The sequence below is a fragment of the Podarcis gaigeae genome (genome assembly GCF_964106915.1).
Source record: "Podarcis gaigeae genome assembly, chromosome: 2".
NCBI lineage: Eukaryota > Metazoa > Chordata > Lepidosauria > Squamata > Lacertidae > Podarcis > Podarcis gaigeae.
In genome coordinates this window covers 52880923-52904561 of record NC_139679.1, presented here as the reverse complement: position 1 = coordinate 52904561, position 23639 = coordinate 52880923, and the positions used below count along the sequence as shown (strand labels likewise).

At 41.3% G+C, this 23639-nt stretch overlaps 1 protein-coding gene across 1 annotated transcript in view; it reads right to left on the bottom strand.

Moving 5' to 3' along the window:
* The window catches only part of ERGIC1 (endoplasmic reticulum-golgi intermediate compartment 1), a 74807-nt gene that overhangs the window by 24931 nt on the left and 26237 nt on the right, over nucleotides 1-23639 (bottom strand). The window contains exons 3-4 of the mRNA XM_083721263.1: nucleotides 12294-12366; nucleotides 355-449 (exon numbers count right to left, since the gene is read on the bottom strand). Coding sequence (XP_083577389.1) covers nucleotides 355-449; nucleotides 12294-12366 — 168 coding nt within the window. The remainder of the gene's footprint in view (nucleotides 1-354; nucleotides 450-12293; nucleotides 12367-23639) is intronic.

The following is a 23639-nucleotide window of genomic DNA, read 5'->3' as shown; positions in this document are numbered from 1 at the left end:
TTTGTAAGGCCTGGGGAAAGAAAGTTTAAAGAAGGATTTCTGCCTGGTGCCGGAAGACAGGTCCTAGGTGAGTCCCCCTGGGGAAGAATGTTCCAAAAATGCTTTTCTTTTACCTTAGGGGCTATGTCACTTTAATAGAGTGCCTTATACGCCATTGCCCAAATAAGTGTTTAGTAATAGCGGAAAGCAGCCATTCATAAAAGCAAGAATGCACTCTAAAGAGGACATTTTCTTCTTTTTTCCTAGAAAAAGAATGGAAATGATTCATAGCAATCTGAACGTGAATTATGAAGCCAACATAGTGGTTACTCAACCACTACTGGCAAACACAGCCGCAAAAAAAGATGTACTCACATTCACAGTGCAGATTCGGCAAACTGATGTTCAAATTTACGTCTATTTTACCACCACTCGTTTTGTCTGGATCATCCACGTAGAGCTCGTTAACGCTGCAGGGGAGAGGAAGATAGGTGCTTTTATTTTAGACAGAATAGTACAAAAACCATTATTTGCGAGACACAGGAAGAGGAAATCTGCACAGAAAGAGAACAAAGAGGGCTTTGCTGTAACATTGGTCATACAAGCTTCAAAGCCACATCATTCTTTAAAAAAAGAACAACAAACTAACAAACAAATCCTCCAAAAAGAGATATACAGTGGTACCTCGGGTTACATACGCTTCAAGTTACATATGCTTCAGGTTACAGACTCCGCTAATGCAGAAATAGTACCTCGGGTTAATAACTTTTCTTCAGGATGAGAACAGAAATCGTGCAGTGGCGGCGCAGCGGCAGCGGGAGGCCCCATTAGCTAAAGTGGTGCTTCAGGTTAAGAACAGTTTCAGGTTAAGAGTGGACCTCCAGAACGAATTAAGTTCTTTACTCGAGGTACCACTGTACAATGAAGAACTGCAGATCCAAAAGTAATTTAAAGGTATCCTGCTCTCATTTAAGTCAAGGAGAGGGGTATGGGTTTGAATATACAATGGTGTTAAACATAAAAAATGTTACCACAAAGCCCTCCTTACCAGCCCAAGTAAAATTAAATGCTTTATAAATGAAATAATAATGTCAGGTCTAATATTGCCTCAATCAAAAGTCAGAACATACAGTAACAGAAGTGAGGCCCAAGATGCTGACATTTTAGCCACTGAACTAGAAGGTCAGAGTGACACTCTTCCTTTGGCTCTCTGTGAAAAACTGTACCTGAAATTACTGTTTTCACATTACTTAATTGCAAGTCCAGCCTTGCACGACCTCTTCCATTTCAGTTTTGGAATTATTAATTGAGCTAAGAGATCCTTGTGGAACATTTCTGGCCTGCCAGCTTATAAATGGAAGAGGGACAATCTTATATATGGTCCTCAAACTAAAAAGGTGCAGAGTGCACACTTCGCTCCCCCAAAGTAGCCATACACACTTGACATATCTAAACAGGGAGGAGGAGGAACTGCATCCACAGACCCACCCAAGAATCAGAAGAGCCAGTGTGGTGTAGTGGTTTAGAGTGCTGGACAAGGACCTGGGAGACCAGGGTTCAATTCCCCATTCAGTCATGAAGCTCTATGGGTGACCTTGGGCCAGGCACACTCTCTCAGTTTAACCTACCCCACAGGGTTGTTGTGAGGATAAAAGCGCAGAAGAGAAGAAGTGCTTGCATCGCCTTAAGGCAGGCACCCCCAACCTTCGGCCCTCCAGACATTTGGACTACAATTCCCATCATCCCTGACCACTGGTCCTGTTAGCTAGGGATCATGGGAGTTGTAGGCCAAAACATCTAGAGGGCTGCAGTTTGGAGATGTCTGCCTTAAGGTCTCTGGAGGAAAGGTAGGATATAATGTAATAATAAATAATAAATAAATAAGCTGGAACAGATCCAACTCATAGAGGGGATGCAACCAGGAGACACAATAATGCTCAGCCCACCAAGTCCTCCATATTCTCAGAAATGAAGAGGCTTGATGTGCATTCATGGAATTCCAATGCTTAATTCTGTGCAAATATTTCCTCTTAAGACAAAAAAATAGACTTTAAGTATGACAGGCCATAACTCCTACTGGTAAATATCTATATTTAATTTTTAAATGAAAATATGCATAGGAACTATAACAGTAACAGGAATGAATTAAACCTATAAACACCTAACAAACTAACAATAACAAATACATGGTGCATTAACATAGAGAGCTACAATTACAATATATAAAGGATTCGATTGGTATAGCATGAAGTACCCAGAAAACGAGAAATGATAACCAATTAGCATAGGAGTGAAGATCTGAGTGATGCACCTGTTCCCATCACAGTCATCCTGGGTCACACCTTCTTTCCAGCAGGTCTTTCTCCATTTCACTTCTGCCTGTTGCTACCACTCCCTTCATTCACTCATGGCAATTATGTCTTTTTCAATTTATCTGACTTTGACCTTTTTCTCGCTGCATCTTTCACATTCATTCCTGACGACAGCTTCTGCTTTGAACAGGGGTTTCCAAATCTTGTCACAGAGAACCCTTTGTAAGTTGAGGAAATAAATACGCATGCCTTCTTATGCGTAACCAACACCAATGAAATGTATCATGTCTTAAAATTAATTCTATTTCTCCAGACACCCATGTGAAAGCAGCTAAAGGAAATGAAATCAGGGGAAACAAAAGCTTTGTAAAAACAAACAAAACAAAACAAAACAAAACAAAACAAAACAAAACAAAACAAAAAAGAGAATGGTCACATTCTTTTCCAGCACTTACTCTGACTAGAGCAGGTAGCTAAAAATCTCCATCTCCTGACCTAATGAATACATACTGAGAAAACCAGGAAGGGCCTCATACTTGTCCGGCCATTTTTCGTACCTTCTAAGGTGGCCCACCTCACACTTCAAGAAGTTGAACCAAGTGCAGAAAATGGACCGCAATGCTTTATGAAGAATGGAAGCAAGCTTGCAGTGGAATAGTTGACAGAAGCTGGGGGTGTTTGGCTAAAGTGTTTTCCCTGTTCATGGAGGGCACATTCCTCTTACTTTAGAGATAGGGTCAGAATTTATGATTGAGTAACTGGTCACAATACAAGTTTTGTGAGGAAGATCATTAGTGTCAGGTGAACAAGTTCAGGAGCGTGCTACGTTTCTTCAGCTGGCTGCCTCACCTTCGCACAAGCAAACATATAACCAATCCCTCTTAAATTTAGCCCGAAGAGCTATTGGTAAGCATTGCTCAACTTATTTTTTGAGTGATTAATAAGCATGACACGGGGTGGGGGTGGGGAACATGTCTGCTCACAGATGACCTAGTTTGCTGTTCCTTCACTACAGCTGTATGTTCTGATACAAAGAATTAAGCCTTCAAAATAATTTCTCATCGGCTGATTATGTAGTCCTTCGGATTAAGTAACACTGTCCTTCCAGATCCCAGGAGTGATGTCAACCAGGACAAGCATTAATCCTCATTAGCAATGTACCTATCTGCACTCAAGTAGTGTTTCCTGTGGGATGCCCGTTTGCCAGACAGCCTGTTTCATAACAAAGCCTTGCTGCTTCCTTCTCTTCTCTTCCTAGATCTATGAAATCAAAGCCACACCCATCCTGTCAGTTACATTTTGTTTATTAAAAAACAAAACAAAAAACAGCCTCTCAAAACTCACTCCAAGGCAGTCCAGCATTGCAGGTTTGACACTGATATTACTAGTGAATACAGGTAGCCAAGTCAACCTTAAGTGGGAAGCTTGTGTCAATCTGTAGTGTTCTTCAGGAACCTGTTTTGTGATTGGGTCTTTCTTTCTTTCTTTCCCAGAAACATCTATAAAACTTCAAGTGAGGTAACAATACAGCTCTAGTGCAGTTTAGTGCTTTGCTGCAGAGACTATTAACTCTTTCCTTTTTAAAAATTTTTGACAGTTCCTCAGCTGGTAACACGTATCCTCCCTCTCCTACAAAATCTTCTTTTCACCTGGAAGGGTGTCCCTTGGGAGCTCAAATTCCTCTTAAATCTCAGTGCTGGGTCCCTATTTGTCCTAAATCCCATGTACCCTAGTTAGTGCCCCAGAAGCTCTCTTTGGGTGCCCAGATTGTATGAGAAGAGATTTATTGGGGGGGGGGGGGCAGGGAGTGATTAGTGGTTTTGGAAGATATCCTGCAAGTTTTGGAATTCTCCAGCACTGTATAGAAATTCAGAATTTATTTATTTTTAAACACCTTTGATGTTACCCATTCAAAGCAACCAAGAAAGCTGAAATGTGCAACACTGTTTTGGAGGGGTCACCTTCTGTCAGCTTGTCTATGCTGAGCCACCACAGGAACTGCAAAGGAAGAAAAAAGTTGTAGGCACCAGGGGGAGGCAAGCATCACTTTTCTCCAGGACTTGCAGCCAGTACTTCAGATAAATGGGAAAAAAGCATGTGGCAGAAGCGTTAAAAACTTAACATTTGTTGGGGCCAACTCAAACAAGACTGGGGCTTGATGCTCAGTGAACTTGCACTGTACAAGGAGCTTTCAGGGACAGTCTGGCCAGACCTACAAATTACATAAGCAGCAGCTGCAGAGAGGGGTTTAGGTGAGAGAGGAGTTTGCCCCAATAAGGAGAGGCTGATTCCTGAAGTGAGGCCTCTGTGAGAGATATTTTGGGATAGCAGTCAACTCAAGAGAATTTGCACATATTTTTCTTCTTCAGTCACATTAAAGGATTTCAACACATCTAAATCTCATCATCTTTCAAAAGCAGAGGGGGAAAAAGAAAGTCAGACTAACACCTTGTTGTTTTAATGTTTTCAAACAGATTTGCAGCACAGTCTAGTTCTTCTATTTTCTATTCACTACCTATCAAATTCCTCCTAATCCTTTCCCTTACTGATGTTAAGAATAACACTTTTAGTAAGAATGTTCTCTAAAGCTTCTTCACTGACCCCCACCTTCCAATCCCACCATTAAATCTGAGTAAAAATTGCCATCCAACACCACTTAATTTCAGGCTACCCAAATGTCTCAAATACATTTTCTATTGCTCCTTCCCACCCTTCATAATTCTTGCAATTGTAGTTTCCTGCATCTCCATTCCTCATTCACTAAGAGAGGGGTACGCCTGACACAGAGGCCTTAGTTTCCAGGTTTGGAACAAGAGGCAAGTTCTTTTTTAACAGCAGTGTTGCTTTGCTACTTAAAAATGCATGCTGTCTCAAACATATTTGCTACTTCCTCATTTTAAAAAGTCATTGCTCATTGCTCAAATCAAGAATGTAAAAAACAGACTGGACAACTAAGAAAGGAAGTACAGTTCTCAGACCGGTACAAAAGAAAATGGAGGTCAGATGTCAACATTGATCTGAGTCAGTCATCATAATTGGCACCATAGCACACAGACTTCCACTTCCTGTTAACCCACACAAACACACACAGAAGAGGATGAATGGCATAACTCAATCACTTCACAATCTTGCAACACCTTTCATTATAGTATCTCAAAAGTGTTAAGTGAGCATTAATTAAGCTGATGAAGCAGCCAGACCAATACGGTTATCCTTACTTTAAAAGTATGGCATAAGAAGAAGCAAAAGCCAAGTTATTTGCCCAAGGTCTGCCAGTCATACCATTAGGAAAGCAATACAAGAGACAAATGCCACCATTTCTTTCAAGCCATTAAATCACACTCCCTCAACTAGAACAATTGACACTCACTTTAAACCAGCAATTTTCTAACAGTGTTGAAGGAATTCTTTAGTGTTGCAGAAGCATCTTAGGGGTTCTTCACCCCAGAAATTAGTGGTGCTGGATAAGCCACCCTAAAAGTTAGCTTGCCTACTATTACTGATTCCCACCCCCTGCAATGCGCAGCAGCATGAGACAGCAGTGTATGTTCTAGGGCATACTCTCCGTTTACACAGGTGACACCAGGGAGCAATGTGCCCTAGAATCCTCCAAGAGAGACATGTAATGGTTCTTTGGTCGACAAGCCATCATGGAAAGTTTGCAAACTACTACCACAAAATACCAGGCTGCATTCAAAGGAACCAAAACGGAGATTCATGCACTAAGAAAAGGCAGCCCACATCCCATGATCTAAAATCATTCTGCTTCATACCCTGTGTTTATTGTGCAAAAGCACAAGCTAATTGGAGGAGGTGGTCTAGGAAGAAGTCTGGCACTGGCCTCCTTCATGAACACTGCACCATACCTGCAATCTCTTCCCCAACACTTTTATTTGTAACAGTGATTTTATAGCAATGCATGGTACAGTTATCTTGCCTGATAACTTCTTTCTTCAAAAGCCAAACCTAGCTATTTCATGATCACATGTAACAGTTGCTTCCTAATCTTATCCCATATTTTCTGCACACATTCTCCCCACCCCCACCCCTTTGCACAAATCACTGCTTTTTAAAAATAGGCACAGCAGAGGCGTACCAAGGCTCACTGCACCCTTTGCAAGGAGCTGTATTGGTGCCTGCCCATCCCATCCCTTGTGCCTTTGCCAGAGGTGTCTGTGCACCTCACACAGCTGCCCAGAGCAGCATAGGAGAGGCCCAGGGAGTGTGTGGTTGGCCAGGCAGGCTCCAAGCCATTCCTAGCCAGAGTGGAGAGGTGCAATTTTTGTACCCCCCTGGGCCTGGCTCCTTGGCAAGGGCTAACCTGGCCAACCTCAAAAATCTTAACTGTATAAGTTTGCAGACCTAGATGTTCATTTATTCCATCTCACACAAAAACGAAGTTGCTGCAGAGGAACCTACTATCACCATGCGTCCTCAACTGTAACCTAATGACAAACACACCGAAGGAACTAATTATTTAAAAGATGTGCATGGAATAAAGACTAGATTTTTAAACAGCTATGCAAAGACCTGTTGTGCTCTTTATTCTCTTTGCTATGACAATTCTTGACTGAGTTATTTACTTGCAGCCGCAGATTTGCACACAATCTGCACCAACTAAACTACTTTGCAATGGACCATTGGCTTTCTCTTTTTAAAAATACAGTGGCTGCTAGGTCACTCACAATTATGTAACTAGCAGCAACAAGGTGCTCCTAATACCAAAAAGAGCTGTGGCACTATCTCATCTTATGCCATTCTCACAACAACTCTGCAAATTTTGCTACAACCCCACTGTGTAGCTATCAATTAGTTGCGGCATACACTCGGCTAATTACTTCATTCCTCCTTAACTGACGAATGTATGGAAAGACTCTTTAAGTCACTTCTGCAGAGTATTAATTAGGTCAAAAAGTACGTGGCTATTTTCTCACCAGTTATACTATTACAATAACAACAGCCAGCAGTTAGGCTACAGAACTGGGTTAACTATGAAATAGGTTATTTGATTTATGGTGCATCAGCAAGATGACGCAGGGTAGGCCGTTAAAAATTACAAGGAGTGTCTACTGATGGCTCTCAACCTGCCACCAATCCTGCCCAGGAAATGCCAAAGGCATTTAACACTTACAGCTGTATTTCCCTAACCACGTGAGTCACTCACTTAGTGGGACAGGGTACCTGTTTGTGACTGTCAACTTCGCAAAAATCCAAATGTGGAACATTGACCTCATTTCCTTTATCCGTCCCTTGGAGTCAGAGTGCTCATCATCATCCTTGTGGGTTGTTTTTTTACATGTCAGTGGAAAATAATAGCTCTGAAGGAAAAAGTTTCCTTTGGAACATGCTCACAAATACGTTTTTAGAAACCTTCAATCAAAATCTTTCACTTTGATCCTTTCAAAATTTGGGTATTTAATCTCAGCTCTGGGGCAATTAGAAAAAACAGGAATATTTAATAGGAGAGTTTTCTTTCTACTAGGGATGGGGGGGGCGGTATTCCAAAGTGGGTTCACTAGTCGAAACTTGTAAGGAAAAAAAGGATAGCTGACCCTCATGGGATCCCTGAGACCCCAGCAGTTGCGTTTCTAACTATTTGGAGTTATTATCTGTTGCTGTTGTTATTTTTAAATAAAACAAATGAATAGTTTTTGTTTTTAAAAAACAGCCCTTAGAGCACTTTGTAAAATTGCAGGTAGTTTGATAGTAGGATTGTGTGCAGATTTAGAAAAGGAAAAACAAATTAATATGGAAATGTGACAGAACAGACACACAAAAGCAAGGCATACTGAACTCTGACTGATCCAGTCATCCTACTTTCTACCCTCAGAGAACCAGGATTTAGGTTTGGTCAATGTCTGAATAAGAGATTACTTGGGAACCCTATGCACACCACTCTGCGTTTCCTGGAAGAAAAGTTAGATTTAAGTGTAACAACAAAAGAATAAATTCTTTTAACAAAGCCCTACTGAAATATCTGTCAATTTCTACCTCCCCTTAGTAAGGCATACAGGCTACCATTTCAGAGATTTATCAGTGGATACTACTTCTGGCAAGGATGCATTAATGTCCCCCAATGTATGTTCACTCCAGAGAGGACTGATCTTTTAAACACACGCCACGCAATCACACATAAAATGGATATGTGAAGTGCCTGCTGCTGCTACTCAGCTTCCTTGACCCCGCAAGCACCAAAATTTATCTGGGTAGAAGAAGGTGGAGGCTCCAAGGGTCAGGGGGTTCACTGAAGAGGTAGAGGCCAATTGATGGTCACCATCACTTACTTTCTCCTGTCCCATATAAATTTGTTGGCTTTGGGTGAGTAGGACACAGAAAGGGGAGCTCAACCAATACCTACCAGCAAATAGCCTACTTTTAACAGCTCTACTCTTTTAAAGGAGTTCACATATTGGACACTTAATCCCCATTCTGAAAGCTGGATAAATGCTAGTCAACCAGAATAGTATTGCAGCAAAGCCAGGGGTTGAACAACTGGAGCCCTAGTGCATCTCTCTACCATATCCTTTCAGATACAAACTACTAGGTGCTTATAGAAATAATGTTATCTTAAAAGTTACTAATGGAGTTGAAACCCATTCAAGGACATGCACAATGGAGAGAAGGGAAATCATGGCATAAGTAAACTTTAATTTTTACTGCAATAAGAAAATGGGGCAAACATAATAATTCTGCAGGGGCTCAGGTTCAAAAGCATACTATCTCAATATTGTTGGTAGAGTTATGCCCCATGCTTCCTACAGTGGATGCAGATAATATGTGGCTGTTAAGATCAGTACCAGTGAAGTGAGCAAAAGCAGACTCCAGATCAAATAGCATGGGTTCTAGCAGATCTCAACCCTACTCCAAAAATTCTGTGGGCCATACCAAAATCTGCCAGGTTTTATTTAGTTATATTTAGAACATTTCTTATCCCATTTTTCAGCTCAAAGGCTCTCAGTGCTGTTAACAAAGAAGCTTTATTTTGAGAAGTGGTATCCTAGCATCCTTCTTCGAGACTTTTGGCACCCCTGCTGCACATTTACCTGGGGCTGAAACATTTTTCATGCTTTTTCTACTTACACTAAGAAGCCTTATACATCTCCACAATACTTTTGACCTTTCTGCACAAAGCCTGCTGCATTTGTACATTGTGTTTTAACCCTTGTGGGCCAGTCCACATTCACAAGAATATCTGAGAACCAGATAACGTTAAATTATTGGGGGAGGGCAGGCATCACACCAGGTAAAATTGAGATTCAGCCAATATAATTTCCAAGGAAATCCATTGCTTGGGGCCAGGAAAACAGAATTTCATGTGTGGAGTTTACAAATGACTAGCATTCAACAATCAGTGGCCTATACATGCCTCTGGCTTAAACCTCTGGATCTCGCAATAGCGTAGCTATTCCCACATTACCACACTTCACAACAGTGTTGATTTGGGGGAATGTCTTCTTTGATTGCTCAATAACAAACACACCAAAGGAGTCGCAATATAATAGCCAGTACCGGGAAAGCAGGTTGAGTTTCCTCAGTGCACAACTGCATAATAATTTGAACTATGAACAAGCCTAACTTTTTGATTAGCGATATGAAAGAAAAATTTGCCTGGGGAAGACTACACAGTTGCGAAAGGCAGAGCAGAAAGCCTGCAGGGTAACAATACTAGGCCAAGTAACGATCTATCCTTACTGTTTTCTACAAGTGCCTTACTATTAGCCAAGCTTCACAATACTTTCGTGATATCGGTCACTGTGCTTTCTCCTTTCTTCCTACAGATGTGAGACACGGAATGAGTTGGGGGATTGGCATGTGTTGCTCCCAAGGCTGATATTCCAAACTACAATATACTCGTTAGTCTTTCCAATTTTCATTCCAGTTGCAAAAAGATCATATGTACCAATAAAATGCCAAGGTTTCCTAGAGGGACATGCAGTAAAATGTGCCCAGCGACAACTACAATAGATTTGCCAAATTCCTAGACGCTGCCTTTTTGTCTCGGAGCCAAATTACCAGATGCCAAGCTCAGCCTCACACTTACTTTCAACTGCCTTCAAAACATATCCAATGCAGTTTGTTACATTATATGCAGTTTGTTACATTATATGCTGGAACTTCATTAAACTGGGACTAAGAATAGGGTGGGACGCGGGTGGCGCTGTGGGTTAAACCACAGAGCCTAAGACGTGCCAATCCGAAAGCGAGATGAGCGCTGCAACCCCAGAGTCGGCCACGACTGGACCTAATAGTCAGGGGTCCCTTTACCTTTACTTAAAAACCAAAAAGGAGTATCGCCTCTGAAACACACTATTATAACAAATACAAAATAAAAATAAAATGCAGTATTTATTTGGAAATCAGAAAAACACAGTACAGCACCTTCTTCCTGTATTTATTTCAGCCATAATCAAGCCCCAAATGAGTAGGATCTCTCAGAGGCTTGACATCACAGTTTATCCCTTCAAGTGCTCTTTTCTAGGAAAATTCATCAATGCCTAATAACCAAAGAATTATGTGTCACGGGAAACAAAGTCAACTCATCATGATAAGGACTGGATGCCAGTGAGTAACGTGTTACCCATGATGGATTCATTTATGTTAAATGTCACTGATGGAACCTGATTTTGGTTTTGTAGGAAGAGAACTTGAAGGTGGAAGTCAACAAATTAAAGTCTAAAGAACTAACATGATTTGGGGTTTAGTTTTTGTTTGGGTTAAAAAAAATACATATTTCAAATAATTTATTACAATATGTATGTTACTGCAGAACAGCCACATTTGGCAGTATTCTATAACCCATGATCAGCATCAAAACTATATTCCCAATTCCCAGCCCCCAGAAATATTGAAGAAGGACCTAATAGAAGTGCTCTTCTGTTTTCAGCCTATCTATCCTTGTCAACCAGAATATATTACTGTATTTTGTACTCCAGTGTTTCTCTCGGTTTTTCAACATGATTGATTGATAATTCAGTTTCAATAAGCCTGTACTGTCCCCAGATATGTTGACCCTCAAAATATATCCAACAAGACTAAGGTCATCTGTTAAGTAAAATAATCTACATTGAATTAACTGTCAAACCCTGCTTCAGAATACCAAACTCCAGCACTTCTGATTCAACTTCAGGTCTGATGTTTTCCTCCCTCCTTCTGAATTTCAGAAAATATCACACACCCCTCCAGATAGACAACAAGTTTGTGTCAGCAACACACATCTTTATCAGACAATGGGTTTGCCTAATCCAGGAGTTAGCAACCGTTTTGAACCAGTAGGTACCTGTTGAATTTTGAGAAAGTACTGTGGGCAGCAGTCACAAAATGGCTGCCATGGGGGCACGGGATAAGACAAAATTAGGGAGTACAGTGGTACCTTGGTTTAAGAACAGCTTAGCTTATGAACAACTTTGATTAAGAATGATGCAAAACCGGAAGTAGGTGTTTTGGTTTGTGAACTTTGCCTTGGAAGCAGAACATGTTCCGCTTCCTGTTGAGTGTGTTCCATTTGTAAATTGAGTCCCCCGTTGCTATAGGAAAGCACGTCTTGGTTTAAGAATGCTTTGGTTTAAGAACGGACTTCTGGAACGGATTAAGTTCGTAAACCAAGGTACCACTGTACATAAGAAAAGCCTGCTAGATAAGGTCAATGGCCCATCTAGTCCAGCATCCTGCTCTCACAGTGACGGAACAGATGCCTGTGGGAAACCAGCAACTGGGATTCAAGCACAAGAGCACTCTCCTCTTCTGTGGTTTCCAGCAACTGATACCATCATCGGAGCTTATCCATTCCCTGGATAACCTCAGGCTTACCATGTCAGGTAAGTACTGCTTGTCCCCCGTCAGCAAAAATCTACCTGGACATCATTTTTGCAGCCCGATTCTTGGATGTATGGCAGCCCTATCTTAACACAGTTTTAGATATAACATAACTGCAAACTGAATTATTATTTAACCGATCACTTTTTAACACGAGGGAAATTGCCAACAGCAATAGTTTGTACTTACATTTCAGTGGCTATGAATCCAGTAAGCTCAGACAGGAAGAGAAACAATATGAAGAAACAGCAGCAGACAGAAACTAGAAAAGACACATATGGAGACAAGTTAGTTAATTGTATTGTATTGTATTGTATTGTATTGTATTGTATTGTATTGTACTATACTATACTATACTATACTATACTATACTATACTATACTATACTATACTATATAGTGGTACCTCGGGTTAAGCACTTAATTTGTTCCGGAGGTCTGTTCTCAACCTGAAACTATTCTTAACCTGAAGCAGCACTTTAGCTAATGGGGCCTCCTGCTGCCGCCGTGCCGCCGGAGCATGATTTCTGTTCTCATCCTGAAGCAAAGTTCTTTACCCGAGGTACTATTTCTGGGTTAGAGGAGTCTGTAACCTGAAGCGTATGTAACCCGAGGTACCACTGTATTAGTTGTACCCTGCCCATCTGACTGGGTTGACCCAGCCACTCTGGAAGGCTAATTTAATTTAAACACCCCAGACAGTATTTGACAGTATTTCTACACACACATGTGTATGCACACCTGAACTCCAAAATGACCTACCTACCTATCTATCTAATTTATGTCACACCTTTCCTCCAAAACTTGAGGTGGTATACATGGGTTCCCTTCTTCCCCATTTTAAATTATCACAACAACCCTATGAGTTAGGCTAGGCTGAAAGATAGCAATTTAGACCAAAACGTCATGGTGAGAATTATGGCTGAACAGGATATCCTGCCTTACAGATCATCCACTATACTCACTGTGTGATATCCAATTAAGTCATACTCAGGCCACTGATTTCAACAGGTCTGCTGTGAGGATGGCTAACACTGGATATCATCCGCTGGCTTCATTATTATTTCTTTTGCCTTCATCTCTCCCTCGAACGCTTCAACTCAGAGAAAAGAGGCAACTTACCAAATTCTTACTGGTGGTGTTTCTGCATTAACATAGGATAAACCACAGATATTGCCTACACGTTCGCTTCAGTGAAGTGAAGGCAAGTCTACATGCATTGTTCTCATTAGGTCTTCCTAACGATAAGAACAAAACAAAAACTTTTTCATCATTGTTGGAGCTCTGCTACCCTAGTTTATGGTATCATAATTTTTTTTTTAAGTTTTTAATGCTTTTTGTTGCTGCTGCTGTCTAGAACCACCTGCTGTTACTACCTGCTGGAGTCTTTAGAAGAGCAGCAGAGAAACACTGAAAATGGCACTAAATGAGAGAGAAAGAGTTTATCTCTCTCTCCCCCCAGCAGCCCCACACAGGGAAGGGGCAATGTGATTTTAAAGAGGAAAGGAGTCCTTGCCACTTTCTCTTTCACAACTGAAGACACGCCTACTGTCCACATAGTCAGTCTGCCAGGCACACTCCCTGATTAACAATAGTTTACTGGCTGGCTGTTGAGCTGCCAAGCACCCAAAGGGAGGAAGGTTGTGGCTGCTCTGGCAGTGAAGGAATGTCCAGGGAAGAAAAGGACAATGAAAATAACTAGTTGCCTTGTCCCTGGCTGGGGAAAAGATGGGTCAAGCAGCCCTCCTCAACCAAGCTTTATTTCACCCATTGCCTCTGCCAGCAACTGCTGTTCCATTAGGATAATTTATCTCTTCACATTTTTTTAGTTGAGAATCTGTACATCACACCTTCATCAAAACAATTTCAGGATGGCTTGCAATCCCATGTTTCTCAATTTGATCCTTTTACATGGTTTTGGAGTATTTTATGGATTGTGACTTGCCAATATTTTTATTGATTATAATTTGGTAATTCTTTATTGTAACTGTTAAGCGTAAACTGTTTAATTATTGTTCGCTGATATTTAATTTTACTCTTTACTATTATATTCTAATGCATTATTGACTACTGCTTTACCTGATATGTTGTTTATTTGAAAGTTATTTGAAAGTTGCTATTAGATGTGAAATCTTTGCTGTCTGTTTGGTTGTTTCTTCCACTTGTAAACAGCCTTGTGTATGATAATATAGAAAGGCAGCAAACAAATTAAAAGTGAAATGAAAATGAAATAATAAAAACAAACATACTAGAATCCAAAATTAAAGCATGTAAAAAACACTAGGGCTTATTACAGAAACCACCATGCATTTAAAATACATCAAACACCAATGTACTGCAGTTGTTAAATGGCCAGGGAAAATAAAATGGGGTTTGCCTGGCACCTAGATGGCAAAAAATAAGGTATCAAGTGATCTGCTTTGGAGGAGTTCTAGAAACAGGGCACCTCAGTCAATAATGTCCTCCCCCTTGTCACCAGCCACCTCACCATCAGTGGCAGAGGCATTCAAGGAGCAGAGAGCCTCAGAAGATTGCTTGTATCACTAACAAGTTAATATGGAAGTAGGTGTCTCATTAGGTACTAGAGTCCCAAGACATATAAGTTAATATCAGCACCTTGAAACCAGTAGTCTAGTAGTCAAGTCACCAGTCTCTGCTGTGTAGGAGAGACAATTGCACTAATAGGAGGAGGGACAATTGCCACTGCAGAGGTGGTGTGTTTCTTTCTGTGACAGATTTTTTTAAAAAATTTTACAAGTGTGATAAACCAGCACAGAAAGGAGAACACAGGAATGCAGCAGTTTGTGAGGAGCTGTCTAGTTCCTCAGTGGCGCCCAAGAGAACGAATGGTATCAATAGCAGGCAAAAAAGTATACAGTGGTACCTCGGGTTAAGAACTTAATTCGTTCTGGAGGTCCGTTCTCAACCTGAAACTGTTCTTAACCTGAAGTACCACTTTAGCTAATGGGGCCTCCTGCTGCCACCACTGCACGATTTCTGTTCTCATCCTGAATCAAAGTTCTTAACCCGAGGTACTATTTCTGGGTTAGCGGAGTCTGTAACCTGAAACGTCTGTAACCCAAGGTACCAATGTAGTGTGAAAGCACATTTATACTAATCAATAGTTTTTTTTCTTATGAAGTTGACTTGCTTAGAGCACATGTACACCTTGGCACTTCCCTTGGCAACTAATCGTGCCTCATATGTGCTATTTTTGCCGTAAAATGGAGTGCTGAACACCCATGGTGATTTATGGGACTGTTGCATATACCACAGTTCACCACAAGCTAGACATCACGCAGGTCACAACAACTCTGATTAAATCGTATCACTTTCAAATTTTAATTTAATAAAATCTCTGCTGAGGAAGAAACCACAATTCTCTGGTTTTCGGACAGGTTTTGAAATATTATTGGATATCCCTGCCAGAAAGTACTGTACTTCACGTTCTTCAAAAGCAGTCTCTAAAAAGCAATAACCTGCCCTGAGGGAGGGAAGCCGCAAGTGTTAAGGGTGTAACTAAAAGGAGCAGGGTTGGTATTTACTGATGAATTAAAGCAAACATTCTCTACATTCTGACTCCATGCTGAATCACCACGGAAAAAGCAGGCAAGAAATGCCACAAAACGATACACTAATAGTATTGGGAGGAGGGCTTAAGGAGAGGGTGACCCTATTTGTTTGTTCTTCAGTCACGATGACAGGGCATTCCACCATTCAGCCAATCCCCATAGGCAGGGCCTCTTTCTCTAAACTTTGCTCTGTGTATCATCACAGTGCTGTTAGTTTGGCAATGACAGGACAAATCTGGAAAAAAATAATGGACACAGCCATTTGTCCAAATGAACTATGCCAGATTTACTTCTAATAATGCCTGCCAAGAAGAAATCTCTCTTACAGAGCTAAGGGACAATACAGAAACTTTCTCCTGCAATATATAGATGTTTACTACGATACATATTTCAATTTCTATATTTATCTTAAGTTATTGACAGTTTTAACTGAATTTGGATTATTTATAAATGATGTTATAGAAACCACAGTAAATGGGCAATGTCTTATAATTAGGTCCTATTTGTAGACTTTTAAAATTGTACAGATGAAATATATGTGATTTTGTAATTTACACTTAAATTAAAAATATTTAAAAACATCTTTTATTAGATGTATATATGGCAAATATTTAAATATGCATTGAAACCACATACACAATGATACCAACCAAGAGAAGGGGATTAAAGCACCCCTAAAGATACAGGTGATTAAAGTCACCTCCTGTCCATTTGTCACCTGTGCACAGTTCAGGAATTAAAGATCTGCGCCTAAAGCAAATTCTGATCTTGGGCTCTCAAGATCCACGAAGGGAGCTGAATGGTTAAAGCAGTGTCTCTAAGCACTATGTCCAACTCTGTCCTGCAGCCATTTGACTTTCCCACAGCAGGGCTCATCCTGGTCACCTCTGCTTGGAAGACTGAAGGAGGACAGAGAGGGAGAGATGGTTGCAGAAAAAGTAAGCACTTTGGCTAACTGTTCTCCCTTCCACCCTTTGTGTTGTCACTCAGTTCATGTTCATTCTGCTTGGCCTGCAGTCAGAGAAAGAGAAAGCATACCAGCACAACCCCTGGGTGAGTCATGTGTCAGTGGAGGAAGGTGGCTTAGAGGGGGAAACACTGTCTAAATCAATCCACTCCCCCATCCAGTCTTTCCTCCAGGGTTGGTTTCAGGTTAGAAGAACATGGTCATCAAAGAGCCATCTAGCCAAGTAATCTGCTTTGCGTCAGCAACCAACCCGATGGCTCTGGAAAATTTACAAGGACATGAAGGTAGCAGGCTTCTTCTGTTGTTTATTCCCAACACCTAGCATTCAGAGATAGAAAAATGGAAGCTCCAATCTGTCACAGTTAGTAGCCATGCTGAATAGACCAATTCCCTATGAATTCAATAGGCCTTCCTGGATGCCTGCGGTGTCTCCTCTCTCATTCCTTCCCCCCTGAAATTAGGTTTGAAGTAAGTATTCTGTTGTAGTCAATAGAAGAGGTTGAGGTATGTGCTTCGTTGTGGTACATGCAGCCCCCAGGAAAGTTTCTCCAAATGTGACCAGAGACTCAAAAAGGCTGGCGATTCCTATTTTGGGATGATTTCCATGACTATACAAGCCTAAAAACCAGAGTTACTTCTGGCAGTTTCAAATAAATATGCAATGGAAGTAAAAAAAAAATTCTTTTTAAATCTTCAGTGTTTACAAAGTGCCCAATAACAAAGGTTCTCAGGGTGGTTTTACATGGGAAGAAAAATGAAGCCATAAAATATGACAATGCAATAAGGAAAATTATCTAACATACAATAAAACTAGCAACAGAGAATGATCTTTACACAACAGATCCAAAGAGCACTAAAAATATTTAAGAACAAAAATCCTGGGGGAAATAAAAAGGCCACAATGTAAGACAGGCCATTGTGAAGCTTGGCACCTGTTTTGTTGCTGTTTCTTAACCATACATATCAAGGATGAGGGGCATGATCCAAATCTCCCCTTCTTAGATATACCAAAAGGGCACGTCTGTGAGGGATAGGAAAAGTAGCTGGGGATGGAGGCAGGGGGGGGGGGGCGGAATCCTTTCCAGGAAGGTTCCTTCCCCTCAACTCCAATTCATCCCGGAGTTTACAGTCATACACAACTTCCTGTAAGGCTGATCAACACAGCTGGTCTCAGACAAGAAAAAGGGGTAAATGCCCTGCACTGACCATTCCCATTCATTTTCTGCATTCTATCATGGCTTTTGCCTGCTCTTCGGAGGTAAAGTCATTGAATCTGGATTACGTCCAAAGTTTATGGTTGATCTGCTCTAGTAGTGTTTAAAAATAATAATTTAAAAGATTTCATTAAAAGATTCTAGGGCAGTGTACAAAAGTATAAATAAAAACTAATTTGGTCATAATATAGAATTACTTTTTAAACAAATAAAAAATCAGCAAAAGATGAAAGCAAATAAAATGCTTCAAAACAAAAGGGCAAAAAATCATCTATAAGCACAGTCTTTTTACATTACTCCTGACATTGTTTATCTGCTTTTAGTTTATTGCATTACTTTCTCTTGATTTCTTTCTGAGGCTTGATCTGTAGACATACATCAGAATGCACATCCAGCTGGGGCGGAGGTGGTGGGGGAAGCAGCCACCATCTCAAGCCAATGGCCATGCTGTGCGGGGCTCATGGAAGTTGTAGCCCAAATCTGGAGGACCCCAGGTTGAAGAAGACTGCCTGGGAGGATGCTTGCTTCCATAAACTGAATCCAGAGTTCTGGCAGCTCTTACTTTCTGCTTTCTGTGACCTGTCAATCCTCTGTTCACTGCCTAGAGCTCTAGGGCAAGTTTTCAAGCAATGGCCAAACAACACCCCTCTATCAGATTTTGCCCCTTTCCCCATTCCTGTAATGTAACCTTTTTGATCATCACCCTCGTCTCTTACTTTTTGTTATGCCAAAACACACCACAAAACTCCAAAGAAACAAGAAAGGATATTGTCAATAATTCTTTCAAGTCACATAGCAAATACATTTAGAGTCGCCTTCCCCAGAATCTGGAATTACACAGAAGGCAAATGCGTAGCCTCAGGAATTGAGTGTCTGAGGGGGAAATCTCTCATTGCTCCTCAAATTATTGCAAGGGAAAGAATTTACTATCAAGGGCCTTTAAAAGGAGCCTACTGATGTGTGATCAATGTACAATAGTTATTGCAGCTGGAGAAAGGCCATGTCCATAACTTTATAACTTGTAGTAGTAGGTAGAAAGAGAAAGGAGGACACAATGAGAGTAGGAGATACAAATTAAGGGGCCCTCAAAACAGAGAGATTTAAGAGGAAGAAAGAATCCAGTTTTATAGTGGCCAACCCACAGTAAAGACACACAAAGGAGGAACAAAAAGGCATAGGGTGACATTCTCTTAAGACTTCATCTGTACTGAATACAGGGGTTTGTTTTAGGCTGGTTAAAAGCGGAAAAAGCTGTGTTCAAAGCAGCCCAAACTGGTTCATCAGGCTCCTTCTAACTGCCAAAGACCAGAAAGTTCAGATCTCTGATAGGGATGCAAGCCCTCAGGCACAGCAAAGCATGATATGTTATAAATGACACAGTCTCTCAAATAAAAGCTAAGCTAGCACCAAAGAACAGAATCTGTTGAAAGCCATACTATTCTCCCCCCTTAATGAATGCCCTTCTTGCACATCTATCTATTATTTCTCTTCTATATTCAATTCCATCTAAGTCTCTTCCTCCTCACAGTGTAACACCAACCTGTATCACAGTACCTGCCCTGCCCAATTTTCACTTCCCAAAGCCATCTTACGGCTTTTTCCACCTTCATCCTCACACCATCTCATATTTGGTGGAGGTGGGTGGGGAGAAACTTCCATATTTTTCGCTCCATAAGACGCACCCGACCATAAGACGCACCTAGTTTTTAGAGGAGGAAAACAAGAGGAAAAAAAATTCTGAACGAAACAGTGGATGTGTGATTTTTTTTGGTGCCGGCTATAGCCATGGACATGCTATGTGATCTGATGGTGAATTTGGGGTGACCCAATGCAAAAATCCTGAGGATCCATGTGATTTTACCTCCCCCCTCCCAGGCAGCCTCCTTTATCACTAGAGTCCCTTATCTCCCTCCGATCACTTGCCGATCAGCTGCTCAGCGGCTTTGTTTCAACACCCACTTCCCTATTTCTAAAAAAAAGAGCATGATCTTTTTTTCCCCCTGGGAATTCGGCTCCAGGGACCAACAACAAAATGTTCAACAAAATGTTTATTCGGCTTTACGCCCATCATGAAACACAACACAACAAAACAAATCAAATAAAACAGCGGACTCGTACAAACCACAAGTAGTATAACACAGTTCACAGCTCACAAGGAAGGGACCACACATTCGCTCCATAAGACGCACAGACGGTTCCCCTTACTTTTTAGGAGGAAAAAAGTGTGTCTTATGGAGCGAAAAATACAGTAATTTTTTTTTTTTTTGGCTAGAAGTCATGTTTCCCTTTAAGGAACTAAATGTGTCAACATACTTGGCCCATTCACATGCCCCATTCACAGTGTGGTGGGGCATCATCTGTACAGTAAAATGAACACATGGGTAAAAGGGATGCAGGGCAAAAATCTCTTTAAAACAATGGAGCACAGCAAAGTGAAGGGGAGGGAGGAAACAGGGTTTTGCTTCCGCTTCCCAGTGTGCCCTTCTTCATGCAAAGGAGTCATCTCCAATCTGGTGCCCTCCAGATATTGTTGGATCATACAACTCTAGTCATGCCTGACCACTGGCCTTGATGGCTTGGGCTGATGGGAACTGTAGTCTAAAATGTCTGGAGGGTTGATGAAGGTTGATGTAAACAATAAATTCACCTCCCATACTTTACATGGGGCAGACATGTGAATAAAATTCTAAATAAAATAAATAACGCATTCAATCACTAATACCAGAGTAAAATTGTATTGACTTAAAAAGCCTTTTTAAATGACTTAGTTGCATTAAACCTAACTTGGAGATAGATGATAGATAGATATTGCTGAATGTCAGTTCTACAATAAATCAGCTTTTTTAGCTGCCACAAGCCCAAAAGGGACAGAGGAGGAAAATCCCATGTTCTTAAAGGGCCATAATTATTGCAAATTTATTTGGGTAATTGATAGTTGAGGGCATTTCCTCTTCTTAAGAACACAAACCATTTAAGAGGCAGCAGACCTGCACTTTGTGAAGACAAATCCTTTAAAAGGGGAGAAAATTTCCTCGTATACATGAACGTTTGTTCCTTCTAGTACAGAACAATAGCTCTAGGAATGGGACACAGCAGGCAAATAAAACACATACAAAATGAGAGAACGACTGCACGACTCCCTTTAGTTGGCTGTTTTGCAGGTACAAGTGTTATCTACTTCTTTGTGACTGAACATGCAGTTCCCCCAGCTACGCAACTGCACCATGCTGAGGCACAGGGGCTTAAAAAGCTAGAGGCAGATTATATGCAGATAACCACTTCATTGCAACACTTCATTCTACTGCAGGAAGAGGCATGCTGCTGTACTCCTACAAGGATTGCAAGGACCAATTCAGGCTGGCTGAACTGAAATCTGCCTACACAACACTTTATCACAATGTATCACACCCCAGAGATTAGTACACATCATCACTGGTGATCCTAAAGGCATTAATGCTTCTTTAGCAGCTTTTCGTACACAAGAAATGGTTTTGTGACGTGGAAAAGTGGCTTTAAAACCACTAAACTTCCAGTGCCTCTAGGCCCAAAGGACAAAGGCAGTTATTCTTCCTACATATAATTCAGAAGAATCAAGAAGGAATTCTGAGCTACTGCTGGACTCAGCATAAAGGGGAACGTTTTCATCGAGAGAGACATGCTCATCCCAGAAAAAGTGGGAAAACTTAAGGGCTGTGAGTAGGCTGTTTGTCTGGGCAACCGAGTCTGCAAGGGGTGGTGGCTTAGAACATGAATCCAGAGAGATTCTATATGAGTAAATGTTTACTACTGTGGATTAAGAAGCACTGCTGTTTTTTAAGCAGTCACTCTTACTTCCCAGAGAGCCTTTTAGTCTCTGATTAAAAAAAAAGCAAGAGACACAACAGGGCAGTTTACGTATGATACAACCGGACCAGGGAGAAGTGTGAGGGGAATTTCTGTGTGCACCACTAAACTGCTTGCTCGCGTTAAATTATAATTTGTTTTAACTACGTAAAGGACATGCTTTATGAACGCTCACTGTGCCAAAATTCAGTTACCCAACAAATTAGTACCCAACCCTTGCTATATGCACTGCAGATTCCATGAGTAGCAACGCATTAGAAATTTCCCCATAGAAACCAATGGAAATCGTCAATTCATTATACGAACGAAAATTGTTGACTCGTCATGCAAACGCTCACCTAGTGAATGATTTCCAGGGATTGCATTGTGTTCGTAAAGTGGGACCTGTGCGTATAGTTCATTATGATGCTCAAACCAGTGCGCTATAATGATTAATCTCTGGTATTAAACTGTGAGATTGACAGAGCCACTTTCTGAACTGCTTGCTTCTGACAGTATGTAATATCGCTCATGCCAGTGGGATACTAACTGTCACATGCCAGGGCCCATGTCACTGTATGCTTCATTTCCAAACATGGGCACCTTGGCAGAGTTACACACTGCATTGATCTTGAAGGCATTCGGCAGCTGACACATGCAAGTTACTCTACAACAGAAATGGGCTGTTGGTGCAAATGATTCCCTGCTTTGAAAAAATCTTTCAGGAATAGGCTCCCCCCCAAAAAACCCCATAAAGTAGTGCCTAAACTACTCAGTATCAGTTGTGAAACCTCAAGTATATTTAGGGCTCCCCAGCAATGCTGATTTATGCCACCTTCTTAATGGACAGTCATACAGTTCCTTCAGAACAGGAAGGGAATGTGACTGTAGCTCAGTGGTAGAGCACATGCTCTGCATGCAAAAGATCTCATATTCAACCCCCAGCACCTGCAGGTAGGGTGAGAAAGACCGCTGCCTGAAATCCTAGAGAAATCTGATACCAATGTAGGCGGTGTTTCTCAAGCTTGTGTCCCCGGCTGTTGTTGTACGACAGCTCCCATCATCCCTGATCACTGGTCCTGCTAGCTAGGGCTGATGGATGTTGTAGTCCAACAGCAGCTGGAGACCCAACCTTGAGAAACACTGATATAGACAATATTGACCGAGATGAGCCATGAGAAGGTAGCTTCCCATGTACTGAAGGCTGAGCCTTTGTGCAAAAAAGGTTTAGCACAAGAATGTGGCTTTGCCATCTCTGCACAGCAGAACTCCTACTGCAGAGCTAATGAGAAAGGAACATTTAAGTACTTGACTGGTCAGCTAACTTCTTACGTACATAGCAGATATGCTGGTCTTGTGAACATTGTAAAGGATGAAGAGGACAGGCGTGTGTTTGTAAACATGTAAGGAGACAATCTGTACACTGCTGAGATGCTATGCATCTCCCCTTCACAGACTATGGTGTTACATTTGATGGACACATCTGCTGTCTAGTGTGATCACACTCTAAAAAGTTCAGATCCTCAAGGATAGTCCCAGTTTTCCCAGAATTATGTCTCAAGCTCAGCTTTGCCTGCCAAGAGCACATAGTTTAAAGGATGGCAGAGCTGGGAGGGATTTGTGGACCATCTCCTCTAAACAAGTCTCCACTGCAATCTTTCCAATGAAACAAATATTCTGCATTATCCCTATGTATCCTGCTCCTTTGCTGAATTGCTCTGCCATTTAGGACACCCTTCTGAACAACCCCATTCACCTCAGAGAGTGAACAACTGCTACCTCTCTTCTTTCAGATACCCTTTTTCATATATGGTCATGAGCATAAGTCACTCCTTTCCTCAGTGGATTAGTCCTTTACACCCTTAATCATCTTGGTGGCTGTCCTCAGAAGAATCATTTTCCATTTGTCTTTATTTGCCATGACCTGTGCTCCCAAGACTGGATAGAGTACTCCATAAGTG